The sequence below is a fragment of the Hippocampus guttulatus genome, chromosome 18 (assembly GCF_054856545.1).
Source record: "Hippocampus guttulatus isolate MCC_2025c chromosome 18, RoL_Hgut_1.0, whole genome shotgun sequence".
In the NCBI taxonomy this organism is placed as follows: Eukaryota; Metazoa; Chordata; class Actinopteri; order Syngnathiformes; family Syngnathidae; genus Hippocampus; species Hippocampus guttulatus.
The window spans coordinates 4,652,606-4,680,223 of record NC_141278.1 but is presented as its reverse complement, the minus strand read 5'-3'; the positions used below and the strand labels follow the sequence as shown (position 1 = coordinate 4,680,223).

General features: G+C 45.3%; 3 protein-coding genes and 1 long non-coding RNA gene across 7 annotated transcripts; 1 reads left to right on the top strand and 3 right to left on the bottom strand.

Moving 5' to 3' along the window:
* Positions 1-76: 76 nt before the first annotated feature.
* hoxa3a (homeobox A3a) lies at positions 77-15,476 on the bottom strand. Of its 3 annotated transcripts, none has more exons than XM_086136168.1 (4): positions 15,415-15,476; positions 7,430-7,472; positions 3,742-4,288; positions 77-1,561 (listed from the first exon to the last, which is right to left on the bottom strand). In XM_086136168.1, exons 3-4 carry the CDS (start codon positions 4,169-4,171, stop codon positions 810-812), a joined length of 1,182 nt encoding a protein of 393 aa, XP_085992294.1. In that variant the 5' UTR covers positions 4,172-4,288; positions 7,430-7,472; positions 15,415-15,476; the 3' UTR covers positions 77-809. The 3 variants fall into 3 exon arrangements, with proteins under 3 accessions (XP_085992294.1, XP_085992293.1, XP_085992292.1); XM_086136167.1 differs by lacking the exon at positions 15,415-15,476 and adding an exon at positions 8,424-8,511; XM_086136166.1 differs by lacking the exons at positions 7,430-7,472; positions 15,415-15,476 and adding an exon at positions 5,910-6,061.
* LOC147190723 (uncharacterized) lies at positions 4,662-10,168 on the top strand. 2 transcript variants are annotated; one of them, XR_015103650.1, is made up of 2 exons: positions 4,662-4,929; positions 9,632-10,168. It is a non-coding gene; the product is annotated as an uncharacterized LOC147190723 (long non-coding RNA). The 2 variants fall into 2 exon arrangements; XR_015103649.1 differs by lacking the exon at positions 4,662-4,929 and adding an exon at positions 6,234-6,788.
* Positions 12,003-14,823, bottom strand: hoxa4a (homeobox A4a). The gene is made up of 2 exons (XM_086136171.1): positions 13,596-14,823; positions 12,003-13,129 (listed from the first exon to the last, which is right to left on the bottom strand). The coding sequence occupies exons 1-2, from the start codon at positions 13,999-14,001 to the stop codon at positions 12,804-12,806; spliced, it is 732 nt and encodes a 243-aa protein (XP_085992297.1). The 5' UTR covers positions 14,002-14,823; the 3' UTR covers positions 12,003-12,803.
* Positions 15,477-20,538: 5,062 nt separating the features above from the next.
* hoxa5a (homeobox A5a) lies at positions 20,539-22,807 on the bottom strand. Its single transcript, XM_086136601.1, has 2 exons — positions 22,030-22,807; positions 20,539-21,462 (listed from the first exon to the last, which is right to left on the bottom strand). Exons 1-2 carry the CDS (start codon positions 22,712-22,714, stop codon positions 21,215-21,217), a joined length of 933 nt encoding a protein of 310 aa, XP_085992727.1. The 5' UTR covers positions 22,715-22,807; the 3' UTR covers positions 20,539-21,214.
* Between the last annotated feature and the right edge of the window lie 4,811 nt (positions 22,808-27,618).

The window sequence follows — 27,618 nt, the reverse complement described above, 5'->3', positions numbered from 1 at the left end:
ATTGTTTTATTTACTTCTTCGAACTGGAGCAGCATGGAATGTATGAAAGGGTTTGTCGTGTGTTTGAATATTTTTCAATAAAGAAACGACGAAAGTGTATCCTAATTTCCACCCATATTGTGTCGACCGATTGATTTTATATTCTGTAAGAAAATTAAAATAAAAACGAATTGTTTAATCGAAGAAGAGGGGTGGAAATGCAGCTTGCGTGTTTAGGACGTGGGTTGAAAATGGGGAGGGGGGGTCTTGAACCCACTGAGCTTCTCGCAAGGGTGTCAAATAATAATAGGACTACTTTTTAACACTAAACAAAAAATAAATAACATCAGAAAGTCCAAATAGAACAAAATAAGCAAAAGGGTTGCAGCCGATTCGCTCGTGACCCTTAATTTGACAAATGCATTTCTGTCACGTATGCCCTGGATCCTTTCACAAGTGCAACAAAATGCATTAAAAAAACTTCAAATGCGGATAAATAAGATCACATAAAAAACGAATAACATGTTTTCATAATACCCTGTTTGAAATTGAAAAAACACTTAAAATAGATTAAATAGGCCTTGGCTCGCTCGACATCCTCCTCGAGACCTCAGAAATGTCTTTCAGAAGAAAAAAAATATAGACATTCATCCTATACGCTACTTCACACATCGTCGAACTAAAAGATACCGAAACGGGGGAGGGGGGGGGGAGCGCGAGAAAGAGAGAAGGTCGGCGCTGTGTGGAGGCACACAAACAAAAGATGGTGATGCGGTCCCGAGGTGGCTACAAGACAATGGGCGGAGTGATATGGACTGCGCCGTGCGCCGCTACAGATGAGTCAGCTTGGGCGCCTCCTGGATTCTTCCCTGAGAGTATTGCGGTGTAAGGTCTGTGTACGTGGGCGTTGGATCACACACGCCGTGATGCTGACTGTTGCCCATCGTGATTGCTCCGTTGTAGTCCATGTTGGAGGACGGCGGGTGCGGGAGGTGCGTCAGGCCGAAAACGGAAGCCCCGGAGTTGGCCATGGGTTCCACGTAACCTCCGCCGACATAAACGGGGCTGCCTTGCATGTGCGTGCCGTAGTTGCCCCCCTGCAGGGGGTGCGCGTCATACTCGGGCGTGGCCGAGTCGGGATACCTTTTGTGGGAGCTGTTCAAACCAGCGGGAGGGTATGACGTAGGCATGCCATACGCGTTCGGGTGATTCTTGCTGTAAGACGTCGGCGACTGGGACTCATAAGGAACACTGTTTACGAGAGAATGCATAGAGCTGAGGTATCCTCCACCGGAAGGGGGGCCCACTGGACTCCGAGGGGACTGCCCCCCAGGGGAAGGCATCATCCCTACGCCCTTCTGATCCTTCTTGTATTTCATCCTGCGGTTCTGGAACCAGATTTTGATCTGTCTCTCTGTCAGATTGAGCAAGTTGGCCATCTCCACCCTCCGAGGCCTGCAAAGGTAGCGGTTGAAGTGGAACTCCTTCTCCAGCTCCACGAGCTGGGCGCTGGTGTAAGCCGTCCTGGCCCTCTTGGAGGCGGCCGACCCAGGAGGACTCTTGTCTCCCGGGCAACTCTCCGCTGTGAAGGGGATGGAGGAGGAGGAGGGTGTCAATCAGTAATCCATTACAGACAGGACAGTGAGAGTGAAAGCAGAACACAGCTGATAAGAAAACTACAGGAGTGTTTGCTTACTGGTTAAATACACTCACGGGCCACAACATTGGGTACACACGGACGCTATCATATCAGCATTTTTTTCCTATTCACAACACTCTTAAAACTGCGAGGTCAAAAAATAAACCAATTGTGGACCAACCTGCTACTTGGGGCAACTTGACCCAACTTTGGGTTGTTGGCATTTTTGGACCAAAATTGGGTTATTTTCCACCCAGCACTTTTAAAGGTGAAATATACAAATGCAAAGTTTTGATTGACACGCTGTCAGAGAACTATTTAAAAAAACATGCATATGTTTCTTTGTTGTGAAATGTCAGTTTTCACAACAGCAAATGTTAAAATATTGAGTTGAATTGCCCAACTTAAAATGCGACTGAAGATTGTTGCCTTGAAATTTGACGCTCACCCTACAAGCATTGTTCCCACAGGAATGGAGGCAACATTAGCTACTTGAGTGTAGGAATACAAACGATGACATATGTCAAACTCATTTTCACGGTAGGCCACGTTGTGGTTTCTTTCAGGCGGCCGTGATGACTGTAAAAATCCTATCAATGTATAATCACCTCATCAGATATACTTTTAGACTTGCACAATGTCGCTCGCATTGATTGTTATGATACTTGACCATTTGAATTTGAATATCAAAAGTCGTGGAAAACATGGGCAACCATCAAATGCTTGTAGAATCTGTTTTCAGCTCAAACAAAAACAATGAATATGTTTCATCAGAAACATGAAGCAAAATATATGCCTTTTGCACTTTAAAAAAAGGCTGATTTGTGACCTTATAGCGTACAGTGCGAGGATAAAGTTGCCTGTGTTTCTCTCTCTGCCTGATATGATCACAAAGGTGTATGTCTGACCTCGCCCCGGGCCACGTAAAATGATTTGGTGAGCCGGAGCTGACCCCCGAGCCTCAGGTTCAACTCCCATGACTCTGGGTTTTTTACAAAATGAGATGGGACAAATACGAAAGGAATATGTCTCATTACGGTGTGATGCAGTTCTACACGTCACCCGCAACCACAATAACGAACACCTGCCTGTCAGTGGCAATCACAACGTGTAAAGGCAGACTGACATTGAGTAGGTGTAACTTCTCTTCAGGTCCCCGCATGTGATGAAAGTGTGCGGCTCACTCATACACGCTGAAAAGCCTCGTGTAGAACCATGAAAATACAACTCAAGGAAAGTAGGCCAGTGTCTTGTCTATGGAGTCGCCCCCCCCCCCACCCCATCTTCCAGCCACATCGTCACACAGTAGCACATGCCTCAGGCTCATTTCTCATTGTGTGCGCAACTTCACAGATAAGCCCGCCCCTTCTTGTAGTCTCGACTTCAGCAAAGCAAGGCACACTTGGAGTTTTTGTGGCAGGCGGCCAACAGCACATAGTAAATTTTACTACCTGTCGAGCCAAACATGGAGCAGAGGGACTCTAAGGATGACATAACCTCCACCGAGGAACTACTAGCTCGTAAATTTATGGGGGTGGTGGGAGGAACAGAGTCATACATGACACCAAACTATAATAATGCGGCGTTCTTGTAAAGGAAAAGGGTTGAGTGATTGAGTTCGGCGTCACGTGGCCTCCTACGGTTTAGCCGCTGAGACAACTGGCCCATGTTAGTGTGTTTGTTGACTCGGTGGGGACGCTATGTGATCAGTGCGTGTGTATGTTTACAGTAGGCAGAGGTCATCTGCAGGCCAAGGGGGCAGCAGGCAAACGGTGGGATCGCTCTCGTCCCAAAGCATGGCCTTATTTAGTCTGACCCGCTGAGGTGGGGGTGCGTGGCCCTTTCCATCCCACATATGTCCTTTCCAGAGCGAATTTGGACGCCGTTAACAGAACTACTCAGAGGTGTTGATTATTCCCCTCCGTGCTTCCTGAAGTCGCATGTAAAAATTCCCTCTATGTGACACATAAAACACGGGGAAGAAGTGGGAACATTCCCTTCCACTTGCTGTGGCCTTCACAGTGGGAGTATTATATTATGCGTGTTTAGACCCCCCCCCCAAACTCCCCCTCCTGTCTACCCCCTTAGCATGAATTTCATGGTGCAGGTTGCGTGTGTTGTACCTGAACTGGCGCTATTTGCGGGTTTCTGCTTGGTGTTCTGGCGGGACTCCTTCATCCAGGGGAAGATCTGCTTGCCGCGGGCGCCCGAAGACGGCGAGCCGCTCTTGGCGCTCGGTTGCCCGCTGCCATTGGCGTTCTGGCCGCTATCGGAGGGGGAGCGGGAGGGAGGTGGGCTGCCCTCGGGATGACGCGCCCTGGACGGCGCCGCCGTGCCGTCGCAGCTCTCCGCCTGCATCTCCAGCGGCTTGTGCAGAGGAGCCGCCGAGCCGTCAGGAGACTGCAGGGAGCAGGCGGGTCGATTGTAGTCACTTTCCACATGAGAGGCGCGGGGATATTGGACCTGATTGGCATCATAACTGAAGCCATTTGCGCTTTGATACGGGTAGCCACTGTAAATTGCCGAGCTGTCGTAGTAGGTTGCCTTTTGCATCTCGCCGTTTCCCAATATTTATTTCACAAAGTGACAGGGTCTTGACACCCTTGTAGAAGAACATTGGCACCCCGTGGTCACGTGACGCCTCTCCGCCAATGGCCTCCTCGGGTGAACCTGGGGTTACAACAAGCACTGTGAGGAGACGAAATGGTGGCGATCCATCTTACTTTTCAATGCAGGCCTGACACTGCGCGCCATAGGCGAGATAGGGCGCGCCGCTTGTGCGCGCTATTACCGTTTACCTTCTGCCTTGCACCGGCCAACCTTCTATTGCCATCTGTGCTAAAAAACGACGTGCGCGCAAAAACAGCTCACATTGCCAAATCAATTGCGGGAACGAACGAGAAAGGAAAAGTCGTTTGAAGACGCCGCTCTCATTAGCAACGCAATGGAATCGCATTCCGAATGTCCGTGAGGGGTTAAATAAAATGACATTTGTAATTGTTGAGTTCAAGACATTTTTGTTGTTGTTGATGTTGTCTGTGACGTTTCGCAGCCACTTGCCTGCGAGGCGTAAACGAGCACATTCCCTTCTGTGTCTTTTTTCAAGATAAAAGCTGAGGAAAACCTGAAAAACCGGGTCGGACATTCGTGCATCTTCGGGATCAAAATGTGAACCTTTGCTGTGCTGACCCATAATAATGGCGCCTGATGGTGTCGACGACGCGGCTGACCGTCTTGCTGGCACGCGAGGGTTACCGGACCCAGCTCGGAACAACTGGCCAGAATCAGGCCTGACGAGAAACGCCACTGAGGTACCCGAAACATTTTTGATTTAATTTAAGCAACAATTTGGGGGGGGGGGGGTGGATAATCATCAAACTTAACAAACAAATCAAATCAGTAAATAAAAACTACAAATCAACTATTGCACCCTGACTTTAAAATTAATCCATCGGTTAAAACGTCTGACGTTAAATTGGCCGCTACTTGCATAACCCGAATATTAGACGAATTAAATTTACAGACGATAATAATAATAATAGATAATAATAGATAATAAGATAAGAAACCTTTATTAGTCTCGCAATGGAGAAATTCCCGATTATGATTGATATTATAATATCAACAATGATAATAATAATAATAGTAATAATAAATGAAATGTGTGCATTTATAGGCTCCAGCGCCCCTGCGACCCTCGTGAAGATAAGCTGTTCAAATAATGGAAGGATCGATTTTTTTTTAAATGATTATCTGGTAGTGGACTGGTAGTCTATATGAAGTATAACCTTACACTTGTTTCCTTCGTTCAAGCATTAGAACGCAATCATTTTTAAAAATCTATTTATTTAAAGTGAAACTAAAAAAAAATAAAAATAAAAATAAAGAAAAAGGACCCAAAAAGTTTTGGAGGGTTTTTTGTGCAAATTTGAATGAAAACTGCCTTGGCGTAGCGGTAAGTGACAAGCCGTTAAACGTGTTCAAAACGAACTCCGGTGAACGAATAATTAAAGCCAAAGTAATCGTCTTGACTGCATCCGCAGCCGGAGAAGACTTGGTCCGATTTCCCCTCCAACAGATTGCGTGGCACAAAGTGCGCATTAATCCCCAAAAGAGCGACTGGAGGCAGGCTTGATTTTGCGCGCAGCCGCGGTGCTCCGCGTGAAGAGAAATCTGCGAGTGTGTGAACTCTTCCTGAACCGAGATCCAAGTCATACGGTGATAAATCACCGCCCGCGACACACAAACTCGGCCATTTAGAACCGAGGCAGCCTATTCCTGGCCTGCTTACCTTAACCTCTGACGACCAATGCAGAGCACCGAGCAATATTTTCTCATTCAGCGACGAAATCGATCAAAGTAGTAATCCGGAGGAAAGTTGAGGAGGCAGGGCTGGGCTGCAGCAGCGAGCGCCATGCGTGCAGGCGGCAACCACAACAAGAAGAGTCGAGAAAGAGAGAGAGAGAAGCCCCCTTTGCATTCCCCCCCCCCTTCCTCCTTCCACCCTTCTCGTGTCTTCCCCACTCGACGTGGATGTGTACATGGAGATTACGAAAGCAGGCGGGTCACCGAGATAAATCTTATCTTGGCTTCAAGGGCTGAATTTATCGTCACGCCATTGGAAGCAATGCTTCTCCAGAGCAATAATAGAGCCATGCATGCAAACGCAGCCTACGGGGCCCGATAGACGAGGCTGGACCGGACCCTCTTGCGCGATCGTGCGGACGCCAGTCAACTGGCCCGAACCGCAGCGTCACACCATAGACAAGAAAAATTATGCAAATGAAGTAGCGCCTTGGAAAGGCAGTTCAAATCAAGTGGCTGCTTCTTCTCCTCCTCCTCCCCCATCCAAATGAGAGGGAGAGAGAGAAAGAAAGAGGGAGAGAGAGAGAGAAGAGGGAGAGAATTGGAACATAATCACAAATAGTATGCGAGAAGTCCATCCTTATATTTTATTATTTACTGCCTCTTTACAATGCGCAAGTCGTGCAACGCTGACTCGTTTCGGAAGGAAAGAAGCTTAATCACGAAGCTTTGAATCTTGTGGGAGATCATATTTGAAATCACACACTTCGGTTCGAAGTGGATGTGTGTGATGATCAAGTGAGGCCACGCAGCGTGGAGCAGAAGAAGGGGAAGCGAGCGTGCATGGGGGGAATCCCTCTGCGTGGTAATGTTATCTTCTTCTTTTTTTTGTCTTAAGAGAAAGGAAAACGTCTTGTCAGCTTTTCTATGCACGCACGGAGAGGGAAAAAAGGAGGTCGAAAATACGGCACGTGTGGGATGGTGAGTGGGCCCAAAAAATTCACGCGTGAGGATTTTTTTTTTTAGCTACCTCGGCTTAATTATTGACCTCTTTGTGCTGCGCTCAAACTGCTGATTCCTCTCCTCTCTCTTTTTGATGCGCCTAAAGGAGGTTAAAAGTCATCGAGGTGGGGGAGAAAAAAAAAGGGTCTGAGGAAGAAGCCGAAGGGAGAAGGCCGGTAAACAGATGTAGAAAAAGATATAAATATGGATTGCACGTGCACGTGGCTGCAGTAGAAATGGGTTTTTGAAAGGAGCGGGGCAGCGCTCCAAGAGCCTTCCTCGTCACGTTTATAGTGACAAATTACACCTCGCAGACAAGTGGAAGAGAAGGAATTATTGCTCCCGGCCTGCTCGTGTTGCACATTCAAAGAAAAGTCACACACTGCTTCTTGTCAGGCCTTTGGTGGGCGTGCTACTTATTATTTTCCCTCCCAAAAAAAAATAATAATAAATGGAATAAGGAGCCTTCACATGATAAATCAATAAAGACGAATATAGACTTACCGGGGGAGTTGTGCGTGTGAGGTGGCTTTATGGGCCCGGGATTCTGCAACGGAGAAGGGGAAATATGATTTGCAATATGTCTGCAAGGGTCTTTCAGTTAATTATTGCATGAAATCACATTTAGTGGAAGATAGTGTAGATGAGGGAGGCACTAGGGGGAGAAAACGTGAATGTTTCAATGCCATTATAATAGCTGCATATAGGTTAAAATATTGGTTCAAAAAATATCTCAATTTGCGTTTAAAAATTGCCTACGATTAAAACGAACCCAACATGGGTTCAAAAGAGGTGGAAGTGCGCATCGTCAAACATCAGTCGATTTTTTTCCAAATAAATTCATTTTTACACCTCAGGAATAAAATCTGTTTAGTAATCCAAGCAAGAAGATGAAAATAGCTTTATGCAAATATGCTGTTTGTTGTTTCTCCCCTCTCGGCCGCTAAGCATTATTTTTTTCCCCCCTCTCACAAACGGATCGAATAGTCATTAGCTGCCGAGCACCATCTTCCCCAAGTCCCCGCGCCCATAAATCACAGCGGAGCGCCGTTGACCTCAGCGCGGCCGAGCCGTCCTGATGCGTGGCACTCCGTCTTCCATTATAGCCTCGTTTTCCCCCCACAACGTGGAACGACACAACCCCACAGCGTTCACCTACTTTTGGGGGGGGGGGGATTTTAGATTGGATCCCTTGCGGAAATCACCTTGACGAAGCGGGTTTATTGGGGCGCCAATATTGTTTGGCTTTCGAAAGCAGAATTTAGATAAATAAATACATAAATAAGGTCCGGTTGTAGAATTGCCTTAATTTTTTTCTTTTTACCCCCCAATAAAATAAATTTCCAAATTCCTGATTGATGGATTGCATTGGTCACGATTTACACGAGACGTAACACAAAGCGTATTTGTTCCTCACTTGACCTACATTTGCAAATAAGGCTCAATAGGATTTTATAAATATCGATAATTGGCCCCAACTAACTCGCTTTATACTGACCTGTGCCTCCCGCTGCAATAACTCACCACAGCAACGAACAATCGGCGGAAATGCCTCAAAATAAAATCCATCCTCCCTAAGCTCGGGCTCTCTCCGCGTGGAAAAACATATCCGTCCGTGACAGCCGTGTAATACATCCACCACACGCGCACACGCGCACACGCCACACGCACACACGCAAAAAAAAGGGCGCTTTTCTCCTATTTGATTGCGCCTCTTTTCCTTTTTTTTTTTCCTGCTTCTCCTCCCAAGCTACCGAGCCAAGGCTCCCCTCGTGGAAAGTGGGGGCTGTAATGAGCATCTTACGGCCGCATCGGGGCTCCGGTTTGCTCGCGGCAACCATAACATGGAGACGCGTCACGTGACGCGAGGTCCACCTAAATTTCTTTTATTTGAACTTGTGAATCATTAATAGGGACAATATTAAAAAAAAAAAAGGAGGATTCTGTGTACGCACGCGTTTGGGGGGGTTCCACGCGTGGCCCACTCAGGGTGGAATCCTATTAGGCGTTATTGCAAGTGCTGCTCTTGAATTCGAAAGGAGTCTGCTCGTGACGTGGACACAATTTGCGTGGATCATTCATTAGTCCCCTTGTGTGGATTTATCCCATTTGAGGAAACTCAATGTCGCCCCCATTTTATGTGGTGGCCTTTCGGAGTAGCGTTCGATTTGGAGGCAGCTCACAACAATGCTCATCACTTGAAAGGTAAACGTACAAAAAAAAAAAAAAGTTTTGGAGGGGAATTTGTTGGGCTTCCTGCACCCACGGAGTGTGCCAATCCTGCGCCATGGGAACAATCTGGCTCCCGGAACGCCCAAAACGTTGCCAACATGGCCGGAAGAGCTTCTTTCTCTCTCTCTCTCTCTTTCCTCGGCACCGTTTGGCGCTTGTTTTCAGTCAACACCGAGAAGCGGGCGTGGAAAAATCCCACCACAACAATTAATCACTCGTGGACAACGTCCCCTGCATACTCCCACCCCACCCAGAGTCCAGCCTTTTGTGTTCCCAAACTTGAGCGGTAAACTTTTAAAAGGCAGGAACGGGAGCGGCGGAATGCACATTGCGTAAAAGTTACTTCTACCAACGGGACAGTTGACTTTTACGCACGGGAGAAACATAACTTTTACGCACGGAAAAGCTGTTAACCGGTATGAGTCCCTTAATGTTTTTTTCTTCTTTTCTTTTTTTGTCTCTCTGTGTTTACAGATGGAATTCTTTCACGAGGATTACTTGGCGTGGACAGGATGAGATTTTTTTTTTTGTCTCACCTTTCGTCACTCCACGTGAACTTTTCGGTGACCCGGGCCGAAGAGATTCAAGTGCAGAGTTATTTGGAGGACGAAAAGCAAACGTAGCCTGCTGTTTAGCATTTCTGACACATTTTAGCCGTTAGCTTTGAGTGAACATGACCGTACGTCTCATTGGAGATGGGGGTGAGGGGGGGGGGGGGTTCTTTTTCGAGACGTTTACACGAAGCAAAGCTTTATCATGTCAGCGAGGATGAGTTCAAAGACCCTTTTGGACGATGGCCAAAACAAGAAGCGTATCTTTGAACAATGTTGACGTGTAACCTCTTCACATCTAGCTAAAGTTAAGATAGTCATTTCGTCAAGCACTCCGGGCTAATATCGAGGATAATGGCAAATATTTCCAAAAGCGTCTACTTTTGATTGTGAGGATTGTTTTGCATAGAGGGGTGGGGGGGGCGTTCCTATCTCATAATAAAGTTGATTTTGAACGCTGGATTCTTTGTCTTTATTTAAACAAGTATTATTTGGGCTGAAGGATTAACATTTTTTTTTGGAGGTGAGCAAATTTCTGCAGCAACAACACTTCAACAAGCTAACTTGAGCCCCGAGGACTCTGTGGATAATTAACAAGGCACTATATGGTCCATTGTGGGTTCTTTTTTTTTTTTTACGAATGGACCTTTCATTCTAAGTTCTGCTGACAGCTTTAAAATGCCCCATACGTTCCATTTTAAGCATATTGCTAATGTCAAACGCACGAGTCTCCATAACGCATCGAAATTCCAAGCGTTGAATATAATGCGTGGTTTTAAATGCAAATTGCCTTCTTATGATTGCATGACTCTGCACCTAAATATTGCATCGATGCAATGTGCATTATTACTCACCGACTGTATCTCGTCACACTGTTCCCTGAAATTAAATTGTTGAAATATAACACCGTGGACCTGATTGAAATACACATAACTTCGATACGGTTGCATTGTAACTTATTTTTAAACACCGATTGGTTTTAAATTGCCACCTAGCTAGCCGGGGGTGGTGGGGAGAAAAAAAAAAGTCTTCAAACTACTCACAAGCCATGACGGTCAGTGTGGAGCAGAGGAGATGTGACTCACGCCCTGAAGAGATCACTTCAAATGAAAATAAGCCACATTCTCACATCTATTTCTAACCCCGGCCCATTCATTATTCAACGAGCCACGCGAATGGGCAAATTAAAATTTCAACACATTGGAAGTGACCTCTATTGGCAAATGACTTGAAGATTGTAATTGGACTTCTTCATGGAGTCTGCGCAAAATCGGTGTCACTCAGACTTCATCTTTTTTTTTTTTTTTTTGCACGCAGCTTTTCATGCGTGTGTGCCGGCAGAGCTGTTTTTAGGACAACGTGCGTCCTAAAAAACGCACCATCAGGCATCACGTCAATATTTCAGGGATTTAAAAAAAAAATCATCGTATTCGTTCCCACTACAAAACATTGGTTGTCTCACACAAAAGCAACACGTTTCTGCTCCTTTGTCTCAAACTGACCGGGGTGTCTCTTTGGATGAATTCATGGCCGAGGTTCACACCTTAAAAACGGACCGCTTTTTTTTTTTTTTTTTTTTCACCGTGCCGTCTCGGGGTCAATCTGCAACGCAAAGAAAAGGTTCTCGGGGGTCTCGGCGCTGATGTATGGTCTGAACATTGTATGTGTCGAGAGGTCAGGGGTCACAAGAAGGGCTGTGGACCGATGATTGGTCAGAGTCGGCCGTGTCCCTTGGTTGAACCCTTCATTGTTTGGATGTAGCAGGTAGTGACCAACACTCACACTCTGGTGCACCGAGGCTGGCTGAGGTCGCCTTGTAATGGCGAGGGAAAACAATCTGATGCGGTTGACAATTAAGGCCTTACGTCTGGGGGGTGTCAAAGGTCAAGCTTGCGACAAGCCTTTTTGCAAAAACACCCAGTGATTCCCGAGGTTTTTTAATTACAGTCGAGCACGTTCAGGAAAACTCACCGTAGAAGGTGTCTCTAAATATATGATTTTCGCATCACCATCGTAAGCATTTTCATTCTATTAGAAGAGTTATAAAAAGCAGTGCACCGTCGTTGCAATGTGACGAACAACATCTCGATCGTAAAATATTTTTAAAACAAATATTTTAATAATTCCAATTATTAATTGTAATAAATGTAATAAAACGAATATAAAACACACCCAAAAATCAAATCAAAATAAAAACAAAGAAAACCCAGCGTCGTCGACGTTGACGCATTTTTGTGGCGACATGTTGCGCGTCAATCCTCCATTTTGAATAACCATTCAAAAAAGCCATCCCGGATCTTACAAGTGGACATTTATTTCACAAGGACATCATATTCAGTCTACACGCTAAGCCTACACAGCACAGGGGTCACTAGTGAGACGGCACAAACACGCATGTATATTCACAGTTTACACAACATGAGATACACGAGCACGAATCCAAATTCGATTGAAGGATTTGAAGAGCTCACTACGTGAAACTAACAAAACCGGGAGAAAAAAAAGTCTCTACCTGCAGAAATGCATTCCTCGTTGTGCCTTCATTCATAATTCGTCTATATATGTACATTACAACATGGGCATGTCACCTGGACTATACATTCAGAACTCGAACACACACACACACCGTGACTACAATGGAAACTCGTAAAAGAAATGCTTTTTTTAAATCATAACATTCAAGTATATTAGAATCCTCCGCGTGGGGGGAAAAAAACAACAAATAAAAATAAACCATCCAAAAAGGAAATGATTCAAGCTTTTACCTCACCGTTTGGCCATTTCTAACTGAAATACAATACTATTTTTTTTAATCCATGTGACTGTGCGTTATCCTTCATTCGTAAAAAATAAAAATACAAAAAGAAAATACATGAACCCTTCAGTCGCCGTTGTGGGATTTGAAAATGCATTTCAAGCTCATGTGAAGACGCGAAAGACGACCGCAGAGTGGAAGAGGGGGGACAAAGGGGCAAAATAACACCAAAATATTCACTCGGTCCTTCGATTTTTCCACTTGTGTTCTTTGCCATCTCAGTCTGGTTCGGGGGGTTTTATTGAGCACGGGCCGGGGGCCGGGGGTGGGGGGCTGTGCACTATAGACCCACGGTGCACGGCGTGGGGACGAGTTGCTGGCCTGTTTTCATCTGTTGTTGGGCCCCGGAAGACGACGTCGACGAGGCCGAATTGGAGCGGATCTTCGTATTGGGGAGCTTGTGCTCCTTCTTCCACTTCATGCGGCGGTTCTGAAACCAGATTTTCACCTGGCGCTCGGACAGGCACATGGTGTGCGCAATCTCCACCCGCCTGCGCCGCGTCAGGTAGCGGTTGAAGTGGAATTCCTTCTCCAGCTCCAGAGCCTGCTGGCGGGTATAGGCAGTGCGGGACCTCTTGGGCACTCCTCCGGCGTAACTGGCATTGACTGGGGTGGAGGTCGAAGGGAGGAGGAAGGGGTTGGGGGTGGGGGGGGGGGAGTCGCAAACAGGCAGGTGTTAACACACAATTCCTAAAGATTATCCCCAGAAAGCAAGAACGCACCCTTCCAGTTGCGCGGGAGCGCATTTGCTTTCCACGTTTTTTTTTTACGCACGCACAAGCATCCGGGGACAGCTGACGCTTAAGAAAGATTAACTAAACAGCGGGGTCCGATATTACGCGTTGGCTCCATTCCAGCGGAGGAGGCAGTTTGGGTTTAAAAAGCAACAAAGGCGCATGAGCCCCGACAGACGAACACAAGCAATAAAATTTACGAGGGTCCTTAATTACCGACCCCGCTGCTCCAGAGTCGTAAATTGCAGCTGCAAAGTGGCTGCCTGCTTCCAAAGCGCTGCCTTCAGTGGTTCCTCCACCCCTTCCGCGTGTGTGTTTGAACCGCGATGACAACTCACCGGTGCTAACGTGGACTTTTTTCATCCAGGGATAGACCACCGGCTCTTTGCCCTTCACCGCGCCGGGGTAGACCTCGCCGGCGAGGCTGCAGTCCTTAATGGCCCCCGCTCCTCCGTCCGGGGCTGAAGCGAGATTCTGAGGAAGCGTCGGCGGCTGCGCCGCGGAGTGGTGGCCGTCGCTGAAATCGTCCAGTCCGCTGGCGGGGACGTTGGCGTAATCGTAGCCCGGTTCCGTGTAGTTGGATCTGGGGTAGGATGGCTCTTCGTGATGGGGGAAGCCCGTGTCTTTTGGCCGCTCGTAGTAGTCCCCCGGGTTGGGGATGTATCCGCCTTGCTGGTATTCGTCGCATGGAGGAAAGGACGGCTCGATATAGTTGGAGTTTATCAAGTAGGAACTCATGGTCATTAATTTGTGAAGTGCAACAATACTAATTTTTATCGCGCTGTCGTTTTTCTGATCTCCACAAAACCCTCCTACTCGCTGTCAAATGTACAAAGTTGTGTGGTCACGTGAGCGCGGCCACCAATCAGAGCGGGTCCTGCGGGCATCATGTAAACAGGAACCAATGGAAAGCATGGCACTGGCACCATCAGAACCTCTCCGGACTGCCTTACGTAGACGTTTTCCTCGTTTAATCTCATTATATCAAAGCAAAACCAATCAAGATTCTTGTTTACCGCACGGCGTCAAAGTTATGTGGGCGAGGCTTCATGTGGACAAAAAAAAAAAAAAAAAGAGGAGAAACTACAAAGTTCTATTCGAAAATATTCTCATTTGAACACAGATTTTGTGATTATTAACATGTTGGTTGTGTGGACTTGCAAAATGATCGCTCGACTTAAAAAAACAAAACAATTGAGTGTCAAAAGAAACATTTTGACACGATCACCACCAAAGCGTTCACGGACAATGACTTGCAGAGACGAGCTCGCCTTGGACCACGCCAGGCAAGAGCGGTTAAAGAAAATACACAAAACGATCCCATGTACGCAAACAAATCCCTTTCATTTTGCCTCCTCAAAGCCGCACAAAAACTGGCAACCAACGCCGACGTGAATCCGATGATTCCGATAACCTTTCGATATCTCTCAGCTCATCAACAAACATGATTTTAAGCATGGATGCCAATGCTCCTCCAAATTGTTACACTCACTATGGCTCGATGCATTTCCGAAATGCTCACCAGCGAGAAACGATTGCAGACATGCAACACACATCATCTGGCAACACGAGCGCCTGCAAAACAAAGCGCTGGGGATGGTGTGCTCGCTGTCAAGCACCGAAGGACAGCATTGAGAAATACGCGATATACGTTAAGGACACAAACTGTGCAAAAATACAACATGTTGTGTCTTTAAGGTGGAAGTGAACTTCTCAATGCTGCCCCTCAATGTAAATCTCTTATAATAATAATTTTTTTAAAAACATGTCAGCACAAATCTACAATATCCAATAAACGCTGCAAAACGTTGTATCACCACATCAAGCTTCATGCTGTGTAAATATCAAACATAAGAGGGGATACACATCACCAACTCGAGGAACAGCATTGAGCATGTCATAATCACAATAATAACAATCATAATAATCATATTTAGAGTATTCTGAATGTGCATGCCTCCTAGGTAAATGTAATATGCTCCTTAAATCATTTTAAAAAACAACAACATTTTCAGTCTATCCGACTATCTATTTTTTTCTACCACTTTATATCTCCATTGTATTTGATGCAATTGTTTTTAGAAAATATTCTGGTGCTCATATAGTCAAATGTGCAGGAGCCCCCAAGATTTTTTTGTTAAGTTAAAAGTTTCTGACCTTGTTGCCGACCACCAGACATCAGACCACGCTGCCGGCTGCCCATCGTGGAGGCGAGACAATCTCCCCCGAGATGCTCCAACTTCTCACCGGGACACCCCGTCGCCGTCAACAAGGCCTCTGCGCGCATAAACAAGGAACTCAAACTTGAGGAAAAATTCCCAACGCGTTTCCTTTCTCCCCATCTTACCAGTTTCCCTCCCGAGTCCCCCACCTTTTCTGTCTTCACCCCCCCCCCCCCAAACAGAGATAACTTGTGCCTGACCCCGAACTGACACAGTTTCCATTTTGTTTCTGATTAATCTTGCCCATTGACAGTCTTTGTTAAACAACAAGTCGTGCCCCCTTCTTCCAAAGGGGCGACATTTTCATATCGGTTAGACGCGCTGACCCGCTCTTCACCCTGGACTTGGACTTCTGGCCAACTGTGGATTTTTTTTTTTTTTTTTTTGAGGGGACCTCTTTTCAAAATTCTCCAAGCCGACAAACATGAGCTTCTGCAATAGAATTTGAATACAAGGGACCGAAAGGAATAGGACTGATCTTGGAAGCGAAATATTGCATATGATTATCATCAAGAACATGTCAACATCATCTGAGCAATAAGACCTCAGGTGAAATTTACGACCGGATTCTACAGAGGTCCCGTTTAAATCTGTGCCGGGACAGCTGAGCTATTAGACCTTTACTGTAAATTATCCTCCGTTGTACTTGTTGCTGATCGCCATCCTGTAGAATCACTTTTTTTTTTTAAACAACATTTTCAGTCTATCCGAGTGCGTTTATCAGAGGCCTGCAAGATGAACGCCAATTCATTTCTCCAAAGTGCATTTCGAAATTAGCATCTCGAGTTAAAATGAAATGCAAAAAAAAAAAGTGTATTCATTTTTGCTCAACATGCAGTTGACAAGCTTGCGTAGCGCGTGAAGTTATACGGCGAGCCATCGCCCGTGATGTCGCACCTCAGAGAACATAAACCGCCAAGCGAAGGTCTGCCGAGGCGAGATACATCACCGTGACACTTTACTGTAAATTTAGATTATGACTGAAGTGCTGTGGCGATAGTGACAAATTGCAGGTGGCTCACACAAGGTCTCTTGTCCATACATAATAATAATGAATAGCCTCCATGCATCCAGTGTGAGTGTCGACGATTCTGATCGTGGGGCAAGAAAAAAAAACGTCTATCATAAGTTGATAGAAAATATTTGCAAATGTGGGCAAAAAATAAATGATGATGTTTGTCAGGAAACAAACAAAAAAAAGATGGAGAGCGTTATGGGATACGCACAAATGCAAAATATGAGCTTGGGTACACCGTCGTGTTTAAATGTATTATCTGGAATGCAAAGTTTGACTTGTAAGGTCTTTAACTTATTTTTCAAATGAAATAAATGTGCGTGTTTTTTAATCCCGCACGTTCCTGGTGTCTCATTGCGAATACGAGTAATTAAAAGCATTCAAGAATCTCTACTTTTCATATATTCCACGATTATCGATTAGATTCCATATGCGAGCTCCTCGGATAGTTTATGTGGCTTGGATTAGATTCAACTTTTTAAATGTTCAAGTATTTTTAAATTGAAATCATTTAGGATATATTTTACATCGGCCTTACTTTAATATTCAATTGTACAATTTAGATGTCGTTTTTTTTTATTGTCCATAAACTGGATGATTTATTTCGAATATTACCGGTACTTCCTAAAAAGCCCAAAACGCCCAATTATGGAATAAAATTCAGTATTTTAAAACAGTCTTTGTGACCCCCGACCAAAAAAAAAAAAACATCTGTGCCATTGGTGCGCCCCTAAAAGCTTTCTATTCAACGCCATCAGGATACGAGAGGCTAAATGATTTTTAAGGGGGACTGGGGGCTCACTTTGGGGGTTGTGGACTCTGTGCAGGGCCTTCCCATTACGCCTGTGACCGGGTCGAGAATATCAATCCTGAAAATGCAAATGCAGCCCCCCGTCCCCAAACATATTAAATGCAATTTATTCAAAGGAAATTCACCAATCAAGCGCGATAATAAAACGCCAGCCACTCAATCTTGTTGCCAGGGACGGCTCGGGTGGGGGGGGGGGGCAGGCGGCAGAAGGGAGGGGGTCCCTTCTCCCCACCTCCAGAACGCGGGGTCACCGTGCATACAGGGTTCACCTGGAGTGCACCCTGCAACATATGTAATTCAAAGCTATTCTGCCTTTTGTGTGGACGAGTCAAGATCGCTATTATGAGGCTGCAGGCATCAAGCTGATGACGGAGACTCGCTGCTCAACTTTTGACCCCAATTTTTCCTCTTCTCTCTCTCCTGCTATCTCGCTCTCGTCAGAGGAGGCCCATTGAGGCGCACCCCACAGTCCCCCTCCCCTAAAAAAAAAAAAAAATGATTCAAACAATCTCAACGTGAAGCCAAGACGAGCATCGATTCCATCAATTTAATGGAGAGGAAAAACCTGCACTAGTTGCGCGATGCTTCCATGGAGTGAGGAGATGAATTTCTCAAGGCAAGATATGCAAATAAAAGGAGCAAAACGAGAGCTAAAGGAGCCGGAATGTTGTCTTTCAACAGCATCCAAACACTTTTTTTCTTTTCGCATCCCATGTGTTTATTTAAGCACATCACTCTTATCTGGACAAGGCCAAGGAAGCGTGCTATTAAGTTGCTTCTGCTCTGCACACATTTGCAGGCTGACAGTGAACTTGGCCTAAAGCGAGCTCTGCTGGTGGTTCGGAGAGGATGCAGATTCATCTTGGAGCTGCAGAGGCTGACCTGCACGTGAACCATACTCAGCCTGGCAGCGTGCCGCGCGATCATTTGACGTATTGGCTTGGATTTTCATTTCTAAAAAAGCCGAGCTCGCTTTCTCTCCCCTTCTTGAGTGTATGTGCGCCTTGTTTTATTGGCGTTGTGTTCGCAGGACAAAGCCGCGTATGTAAAGCCACCCCCCCTACCCCACCCTCTCCGTGATGGCTTCTCGAAATTGAGAAATGTCCAATATGCATTGGGAGTATGGGCAGTGATTGAACTGTTTTGATCCGATGTGGATAAATCAAGAAAAAAAATGGAAAGCATCCATCTGATCTGTCGAGGTCATCCGAATTCATGTTTTATTGGAAGTGGTGGAAACGCAACATTTCCAACACAAAGTCGCCCAAAAATGTTTAGAGTGTAAGACTATCGTTGATTATATAACTACCTGTTCAGCAGGAGGTTCTTTTAAATCCGGCAAGCTACACCTTCAATTTGGGACTTGAGTAAATGAGTAAAACGATATTCATATTTTTCTACCCCCCCCCCCCTCCGCTCTCCCCTTCATTTTTGCTGCTGTAGATTGCAGATTTCTTTATTGTGAGACAAATAAAGGTTTTCTTATCTTATCTTATATACACGCATCTTATGCTAGTTATGTAAGTCGGTTCAATTCAGCTCTTTCCTTACGTCGGCATTTTTAAATTAAGTTCAATCAATTGTATTTAAGGATCCCTTCTGCAGTCTCGAGAAGCTACACGCACGTTTTATGACGTCATCGTGACATATAATACAGTATAGGAGATAGGCCTGCTGCTCTAACTCGTTGCGACATCGTTCAACCTGTCTGAGAGCAAATATTTTGGGGTTTGGTGGTATCGGCACGAAATTTAGGGTTCTACTTGAGAGAAATATTTCACGTCAGCCGTTTTCGAAAGGGGGCAAGACCTTAAAAACCACGTCGGTCTTTTTAAATTGATGTCAAGTCAAAAACGCCTTTCGGCAATGATGCTAACGGTACACCAAAACAAGCAACGCAAGAAGGACCTCGTCTGCGCTTATTCTTTCATTGTTTGTCCTCAAAATGAACCAACAATGGCGTCTATACGTTTTCCCTTGTCACCACAAATGGGAGAGTGACTTTTCCAAAAGGGTCTGCGGTGGGCCGGTGGGGGTCATTTGAACTTTTCAACCCCCCCGAACACAAAATGACGTGGCTGACACAAAACCGGAATTCCTTCTCAAACGTCTCCCCGCTGCTGTTTGTTCCCGCCTCGTGTTTACTTGACACTGTTTACAGCCGAGCCCAAATATGTGCGTAAAAAACAGCAAACTTCCCCTAAAAGTCATCAGGGGAGAACATTCTGGATCCGCAATGGGCGCAGAAAACTTTGTGCGGTGTCCTGTGAATCCTCCAATGTGATCAAATTGAGAGGGGGGGGGGCACATCCTCTAAGACGACAAGTTAGTGGGTGGAAATGGACGCAGGGATAATTATCCAACATGCAAAAATGGATTATGAGTCGCACCCCAGATGGAGGGAAACAAGTTACACGGGGAAGGAAGCAATTAAATGGCCATGAGCCGGACCCAACCCTGCCTGCCTGCAACATCTGCCCAGACCAGAATTCAGCCCAGCACCGCTGACAAATTAGCGTAATGGACTAATTGGGAAAGATCGAGGCAGAGCGCACAATAATAAGGCTATTTAACACAGGCTCGCTTGTTCTCGGGCTACCGTCCAATGTGCTCGTAGATGGACTCACCCGAAGAGGCGCTTCTCATCCCGGCCATCCTCGCATGCGGCGTCCGATCCGCTCCGGTCCGGTCCACTGAGCTCAAGTGGCGCTCTTGTTCTGGTCAAGACACTCCTCGAAGGGCTGCAAAAGGCAGAGTCAGACCAAGCCTCGTCGTCAGTGCGATTATATGTTATGTGCAATATACTGTCAACTCCCCAAAACCATAAAACTTACTTTAATGGCCACCACGTGACCGTTTATGGCCTGTGAGCCTATCTGGACGCGATCCGGATGATTTTTACGATCTAATTCATAGACAAAACCCCCCCTCGTTCATTTAGCACCCAAATGTCGAAGAGCCAGAAAGGGGGGCCTAATAAAGTTTACTGCTTGAAAAGTCGAGCCGATGCTGCGAGAGGTGGGAAAAGAAAAAAAAAAAAGATTGTTTGGCTTGCGTGCCGAATGCGCCTGATGAAGAAGCCAAAAGCCAGCAAGGTGAGTTTAAAAACAAAACCTGAATCGTTTATACCTGTTGATTTTCATACAAACGGGGAATTCTTACTCAATATTTGACAACGGGCAAAAAAATCAAATAAAATAACGTGTCTGTATGGATCACAGCGCATAAAATAATGTAGTTCCAGTAGAAAGTTTATTATAATTACCATGATGAACAGCAACAATGTCTTTACAGTACATTCTTGACTTCCAGTCATTTAGAAAACATTTACAAAAAAAAAAAATTTGACACCACGGGGGTTATACACAACGCGGATTTTAAACAAAAGGCAAGCGATATATATTTTTTTGGAAAGCCTTATGTCCTATAACAAATGCAACTCAAATTACAATGCGCAGCGATATGTACACACCTCAATTTGCAGACTTTTATCGCAATATACACACCACACAAATAAATACAAGACACATAATACACTGGAGGTACACAGAAATTTTTGAGCTAAACAAGTAGAGGCATGAGACTCGAGTGTACGTTGAAGTGCATTCGCTGGTTAATAGGTAGCATTTTCTCCCCCCCCCCCCAACAAGAAATAATTTAAACCAACATTTATTTCATCGTTTTCTCTAAATCTAGACCAAACTGTACATTGGAGATGGAGGAATTGACCATTAAATGGAAAATTATCATGTCGGCTGCTCCTGGTGGATGGAGTCGTGTGTCTCTGCACCCCCCCCCCCCCCCCCGCCCCCCAAGAGGCGATATGACATAACTTTTATTTTTGTCTCACTCCTATATCAGGGGTGATGATGAGTGGAGTGGGTATAGGTTGTGTGAGGGGGGGTATAATCAAGGCCTGTAGCCCCCCGCGCCTGCAGCCATGCTCATGCTCTTCAGCTTGTTGTCCTTCTTCCACTTCATCCGGCGGTTCTGGAACCAGATTTTGATCTGTCTCTCCGAGAGGCACAGGGCGTGCGCAATCTCGATCCTCCGCCTGCGGGTCAGGTAGCGGTTGAAGTGGAACTCCTTCTCCAGCTCCAGGGTCTGGTAGCGGGTGTAGGCGGTGCGGGCACGCTTGCCCTCTGGTCCGGACAAATCTTGGGTGGCGAAGAAAGGGGGAAGGAAGAGGAATAGGTGTATTAATTGAGGTTTCATGTGCTTTTGTATCGTTTGGGGGGAATATGTGAATGCTAACAAGAGCTTCATGAATTTAATTTCAATATTTATAGAACACATTGAAAAAAAAATCATGGTTGCTCCCGATGTAAAAAAAAAATGGCATCACAGCTAAAAAGTGTGCATCACTTAAATTCGTCTCCACTTAAGTAGCGTTATAAACTTGGATTGCGTAATTTTTGCAAACCAACCGAGGCAAAATAAGTGGGCACATACCCTCGTGTGAGCATAAAAAAATACATCTACTATGGGAACATCAACCAAGTTAAACTTGAATCTACGCAGTTTTGAAGTGTGACTTTGGGGTAGACTCTCAGAATAATGATAAGATGCTCCGCGTTTTGTGGGAAAAGTCCTGAACAAAGTATGACTTGCGTCGAAAGACTCTCGGAATAAAGTAATAATCATACACATGGCCCACATGGGAAAAGTCTGCCCTTTTCTTTCCCCTGGCTCGATAAAACCTCAAGAGAAAAAATGCAGTTTACCGTGACTTATGTGCAGTTTCCTCATCCACGGATATATTTGAGGCTGGGCCGGTTCGCTGGCATTCTGCGGCGTGCCGGGTGCACTCCCCGTGGGCTTTTCCTCATCCAGAGGGGGCACTTTGGGCGCACAGTCCCGACCGTGCAGGAGAGGAGCGGACCCGCCGGATCCGGAGCCGGATCCCGAGCACGGGCCGGGCAGTGAGTTTTTCACGGCTCGGTGCTGGGTCCGAGACTCGCTGACCTGCGTGGAGCCGGCCACCGAGGACGAGCACGGGATCGGGTCAGCCGCGGGGGACAGAGCCGAGTTGGCGGAGCTGCCGGCGACCGACTGCGTGTACCTGAGCGGTTCCGCCGAGGGGGTCGCGGATGCCGAGTGGCTCGGGGAGAAGGCGGCCGTCCGCTCGCTGGCCACAAAGTGCTCTGTGGCGGGCCGACCGACGGTCAGGTCCATTCCGTTGTAGCCATAGCCGTACCTGCCGGAGTGCATGGCGCCGGAGTCTCTGTATTGCTCGTCGGCCGAACTATGCTCTCCATAATTATGTAACTGGAAGTCCGCGCCATTGGGATAGCGACCGCAGAATGAGTTCACAAAATAGGAGCTCATTTGTTGACAATTCCCCCGCTCGCTGTGTATCGCTGCTGTTTTGCGCCTTTTATTGTTGTTATTGCAAGAGGAGAAAAGCATCAAGCAGGCGTGCTTGATTTGTGGCTCTTATGCTTTAGCGCGTCCTATAGCAGCCTTGCACAATTTATGATGAATTATGGAAATGAGTGGGCCATGGACTTGATTCTCTCTTACGTAGGCACCCAAATATGGGGTACGGCGGAGTATCACGTGCTTTTGTTGACCAGTCGTAAATCCTGCTCGGTGACCTCCGGAGGTAAACTCGCGCGGGGGTGGGGATGAGGAGGACTCGCTGGCTCAGGGGCGAACTTTGCGTTGTCGTGGTGCGCCATCCTCTGGCGCAACTGTTGCACTGACTCTGCCGGCGGGGTCATCCGGAGGTTAACGAGCATTGCGGCAAAAGACGCGGACGCGCCGCTTGGAAACAATACCAGCGGAGGAGGCGTGCTGGGAGTGCGATCTCTGCAGCCCGAGGCTTCGGTGCACCATCACATGCAAAACCAAGACCGGGAGTGCAACTTGGACATTTAATAGACGAAAAGCGCATATGTATATTTTGCACTCATCAATATGATCGGAAAACCTTTCCACGAGACGTTAATGGGGGCACTAATGAATAAATGTTTGAGGGCGTGGGGGGGCAGGGGGGCTACAAATTTCAAACACACCAAATATGCAATTTGGGACACGTGGAACACACTTTCGTGTAATTGGATATGTATTCCACACTCTCGTAAAAAAATGACATTTGAGGCGGGTTTAACCTACTGTGATTATTGTTTATTATGGAAAACGTGATTTGATTGCAAAACATCCCCGTGTGCGTCTGAATAAAGCGTAGAACGGTCATTTGGATCGTTTGCCCCAAAACACGTTAGAAAAATATCTAATACGTATTGCATATAATTATGCAAAATCGTGTGTGTGTGTGTGTGTGTGTATATGTACTGTATATATATATATATATATATATATATATATATATATATATATATACAGTATACACACACACACACACAGACACACACTTGAAACTATTTTGTTTTCATTTTGTGGAGAGAAAAAAAAACACTAAGTGGTAAATATTGAATACGGGGGAAAAACACATGTGCATAAGACCATTTGGATAGAATTGTTGCCGAACTGAACCTTCTCGTCTTCGGTTCAGTATAAGTTATTGTGCCTTAGTGAAGATCGTCTTGCAAAAAAAAAAAAAAGGTCGAAGACTGTTAGGAGACTTTAGAAACAGTTAATACAATTTAAAAACAGTCCAGAAAAAAAGTGCGGAAGAAAAAAAATACTCAATTGACGGGCTACCGTTTTTCGGCTTTAGCTCTTTGCGGCACTTCATGCGCACATTTCGGCCTATTATGACTCAGGAGACAAAGGGGTAAAATATGGCACTATTTGTCCTGCATGTGTTGAAGTAAAAAGACGTAAAATGATCTGTATTTTATCTGTGCATTTTTTAAAATCATTACCTTTCGGGCTACAACATCTAAAAGCATCAACATCTGTTCATATGTGTTCAGTTATCCGCCTAATAATTCTCACAATGTCGGCACTGCGTGCAACAGAGGAATACAACACCGACAGAAAGCGTCCAAGCAGGGAGCCAAATAAAAAGCACGGCAGCAACTCCGTGTGGTCACATGCAGACTTGTGGAATTTTTATGGCACCCCTTGCCTCTTTGTGAGCTTGTGAAGTGGCTTTAGGGTTCATGCTTCCTCACCCCTGAGCCGCTATTTATCTTGCAGGAGCACAGGAGATCTATAGCGACTAAAACTGGACACATTATGTACCCTGCCGGTCTTCAATAATGTAAAGTAGATCCCCTAAAATATGTTATAGGAGATGTTGATTCGTCCGTGCGTGAAGGACACTAAAAGGGTGTGTGCATGTGCTTCCTCCAACAGCTGATTTATGACGGGCCAATGGCAACAAAGTTCCCACGAAACCATTTTCCCCAAGTCGAGACAAGGACACACCCAGGAGCTAAAAGTCCCCCCCCCCCAAAAAAAAGAAGGCAGGAGTGGTGGTCATGAAGGGGTGATGCAATAATAGGGCGGCAGTGCACTCTGCAGGCTCTTGCACACACAAAAATACTTTGCAAAAAAATAACTAAGTATATATTTTTTAAAAACATTGGACACACACAAATGCAGAAAATTACAGAACGTGTCCAGTTTCGACGGTTATTTCTAAAAACGTTTTGATTCACAGTAATTAAAACCTGACTTAAACGACACGTTGAAATGATATGACATTTACACCTGATTTTTTTTGTTCATACGTATTTTACATTTTAATATAGCAAATTCCATCTACGTTTGCTGGAGGCAAAGGAACGAATAAGAAAGTCGTCGTTGTCTGGTCAAATATGCTTTTTTGTACAATTCGATTTATTCAGTATTACATCATTTAATAACTCTGTACTCGTGTGTACTCTATGTCATAAATATATATTTTGTTGCAGTGTCTTTTTTGGCGACGAGTAACTCCAAGTACTCGAGAAATTCCTTGTTTAACAAACATTCTGATATGAGTCAACAGTCAGGCATGTCGTAGTTCTTAAACCATCTGGGCTGTATGCAGTAAAAGAAAAGAAAAAAAAACTCCACTGGGAACGCGCACGCGCACTCCCGCAGAGTCCCAAACTTCAAACAGATATTTTCACTCCCATAGAGGTCAACGTGCCAATCTTTCCTCGTCAGACATTTTGAGACCTGCGCTTCAACTGCGCCGCCACAAGGGGGAGACAAAACGCTCTCGTCTCCACCGCCAAGACATCCGCAAACTGCGGCTGAAGCCCATCCCAGTTTAAAGTCAACATCAAATAAACACACGCAAAGCGATGCAAATGGGCAAACGAATAGGAGAACAATCATATCGCGAGACATGATTTTTGAATGATCAGACAGTATTAATCACCATGATAGTGACCAGCAGGAAACGCAGCATCGCGAGTAACAATATGGCTGATAATATGCGATTTACAGCCTTACGGAGAGTAAATATTTGCGCTTACCTATTCTGTTGGGTCCCATGACAGAAGACTTGACAGAGGGTCCCGCGGGGGGCTAGTGACGCACCGGGGACTCCTTCCACACATCTTGCCAAAAAGCATCCAGTCAGATCGGAAAGGAAGCTTCTGTGGCATCAAATCCTCCAAAATGAGAGAAAAAAAAAAGACGTGAGCGGTCGAGGCTTAAGAAAGGCGCCGGCGAAACCATCCGCGTGGGAGCCGGAGCCTGTTTAATGAAAGGCTGTTCTATTCCTCGATTGGAAATTATATATAAAAAGTTCATGTTCACTGCTCCTGGCCACGTGACGACAGCCGGCCAATGGGAGCCCGATGTGGCTCGTAAAGCCGTATTGCCATGTTGTAAATTTTCATAAACAACAACGGATTTATGGCCCAGTGCTGGAGGAAGATCGGGGATGGTGGTGGTGGTGGGGGGGGGGGGGGTAGAGGGGAGTACAAAGGAGGAGGTCAACAGCAGGCGCCATCTTAGTGAGGGAAGAGGGAACGCAGAGTTCAACAGTAAATTCTCTTTCTGGTGCAGCTTGCCTCGTCTCGCTTCTTCATAATTCACATTCCCACAAGTGAAATTTTATCCGTACCCTCGTACCTTTTTTACAGCGACAGAATCATTGTGTACACACATATGCACAAAAAAAAAAACTAAAGTGAACATAATATTATAGTTACAATTACGAAGTCACCATGATGTCAACACTTTCCCGGCGCTATTGAAGTTTAAAAAAAAACATTGCATTCAAAAATGATTGCACATTTTAAATATGTACCGCCACACTATATTAATGACCTAATTTGAAGAAGTTTAATTGCAGGATAGTGATATAACAACATCGAGTGAATAAAATAAATACATTTGTGGTAGGGAAGGTCTTATTAAAAACAAATCGATCATTTTCAGTGTATATTAAATATGTCAAATAATTGTTTGAATATTGTGTGTGTGTGTCCATCTTTTTTCCCCGTCCAGGGTAAAAGTACAAGGCACAATTACGAATGAATTACCGTGCGTGTTAGGGGAATATCGATTGGGGAGTCTCATCAGTATTTTGTGTGTGCATGTTGAGTGACTTTCGAAATGGGGATAGATATTGATATATTGAATTATATATATATATATATATATATATATATATATATATATATTTGCGGCCATGGAATTTACATTTTAGGTTAAAAAAACCAATATTATTTTCGGACTTTCCAAAAGATCTCAAAACAGAATTCTCTCTAAAATGTTTCATGTATTACTTTTGCAAAATGTGGTGTGCCACGTGGCAAATCATTATAATGTGCTGAATGGGGTTCGTTTTGAAGAGTTATTTTTGTGTTGCAACGACTTGCCTCCACAGAGGATCCATCGACAGACATCATGACTGTGCTCCGTCACTCTCGACCTGCTGTGACATTTCTTGGATCCTGCTGTCTTGGAATTGGATTCGCATTCGTCTCTCTCGGTGCAAAATATTCTCCATCCTGCTTCATTGTGTCACGTAATGGAAGAACCTCTTTTCCGATTGCACGACTTGTCCTGTAAAATCAAATAAAACGAACCGTGCTGGGGGGAAAAATGCATTGAAAATCAAGCTTGGTTGTCTAATTTCACAGTTAAATGTTCTGTTTCATCCGTGTCATAATTCCATTAAATCCATCTCAAAATAAAATCAAATCTTTCACAGTGCACCTGACTGATCCGCAACTGTCATTATTACTGCTTATTGACGTCGACATCGAAATTAACGCGTTGGGGAATTTAAAAATAAATCCCAGCAGCCCTTCCTCACAGTGTGCATGCCCAATTAGAAAGTATTGCGCTTCGGAGTGCAGGAGAGCGATTTACACAAAAGGTCACTTTTTTTTCTTTTTTTTTTTACAACCACAAAGGGGATAGGAGGCTGTGAAAGTAATAGGAGTGCACAGAAC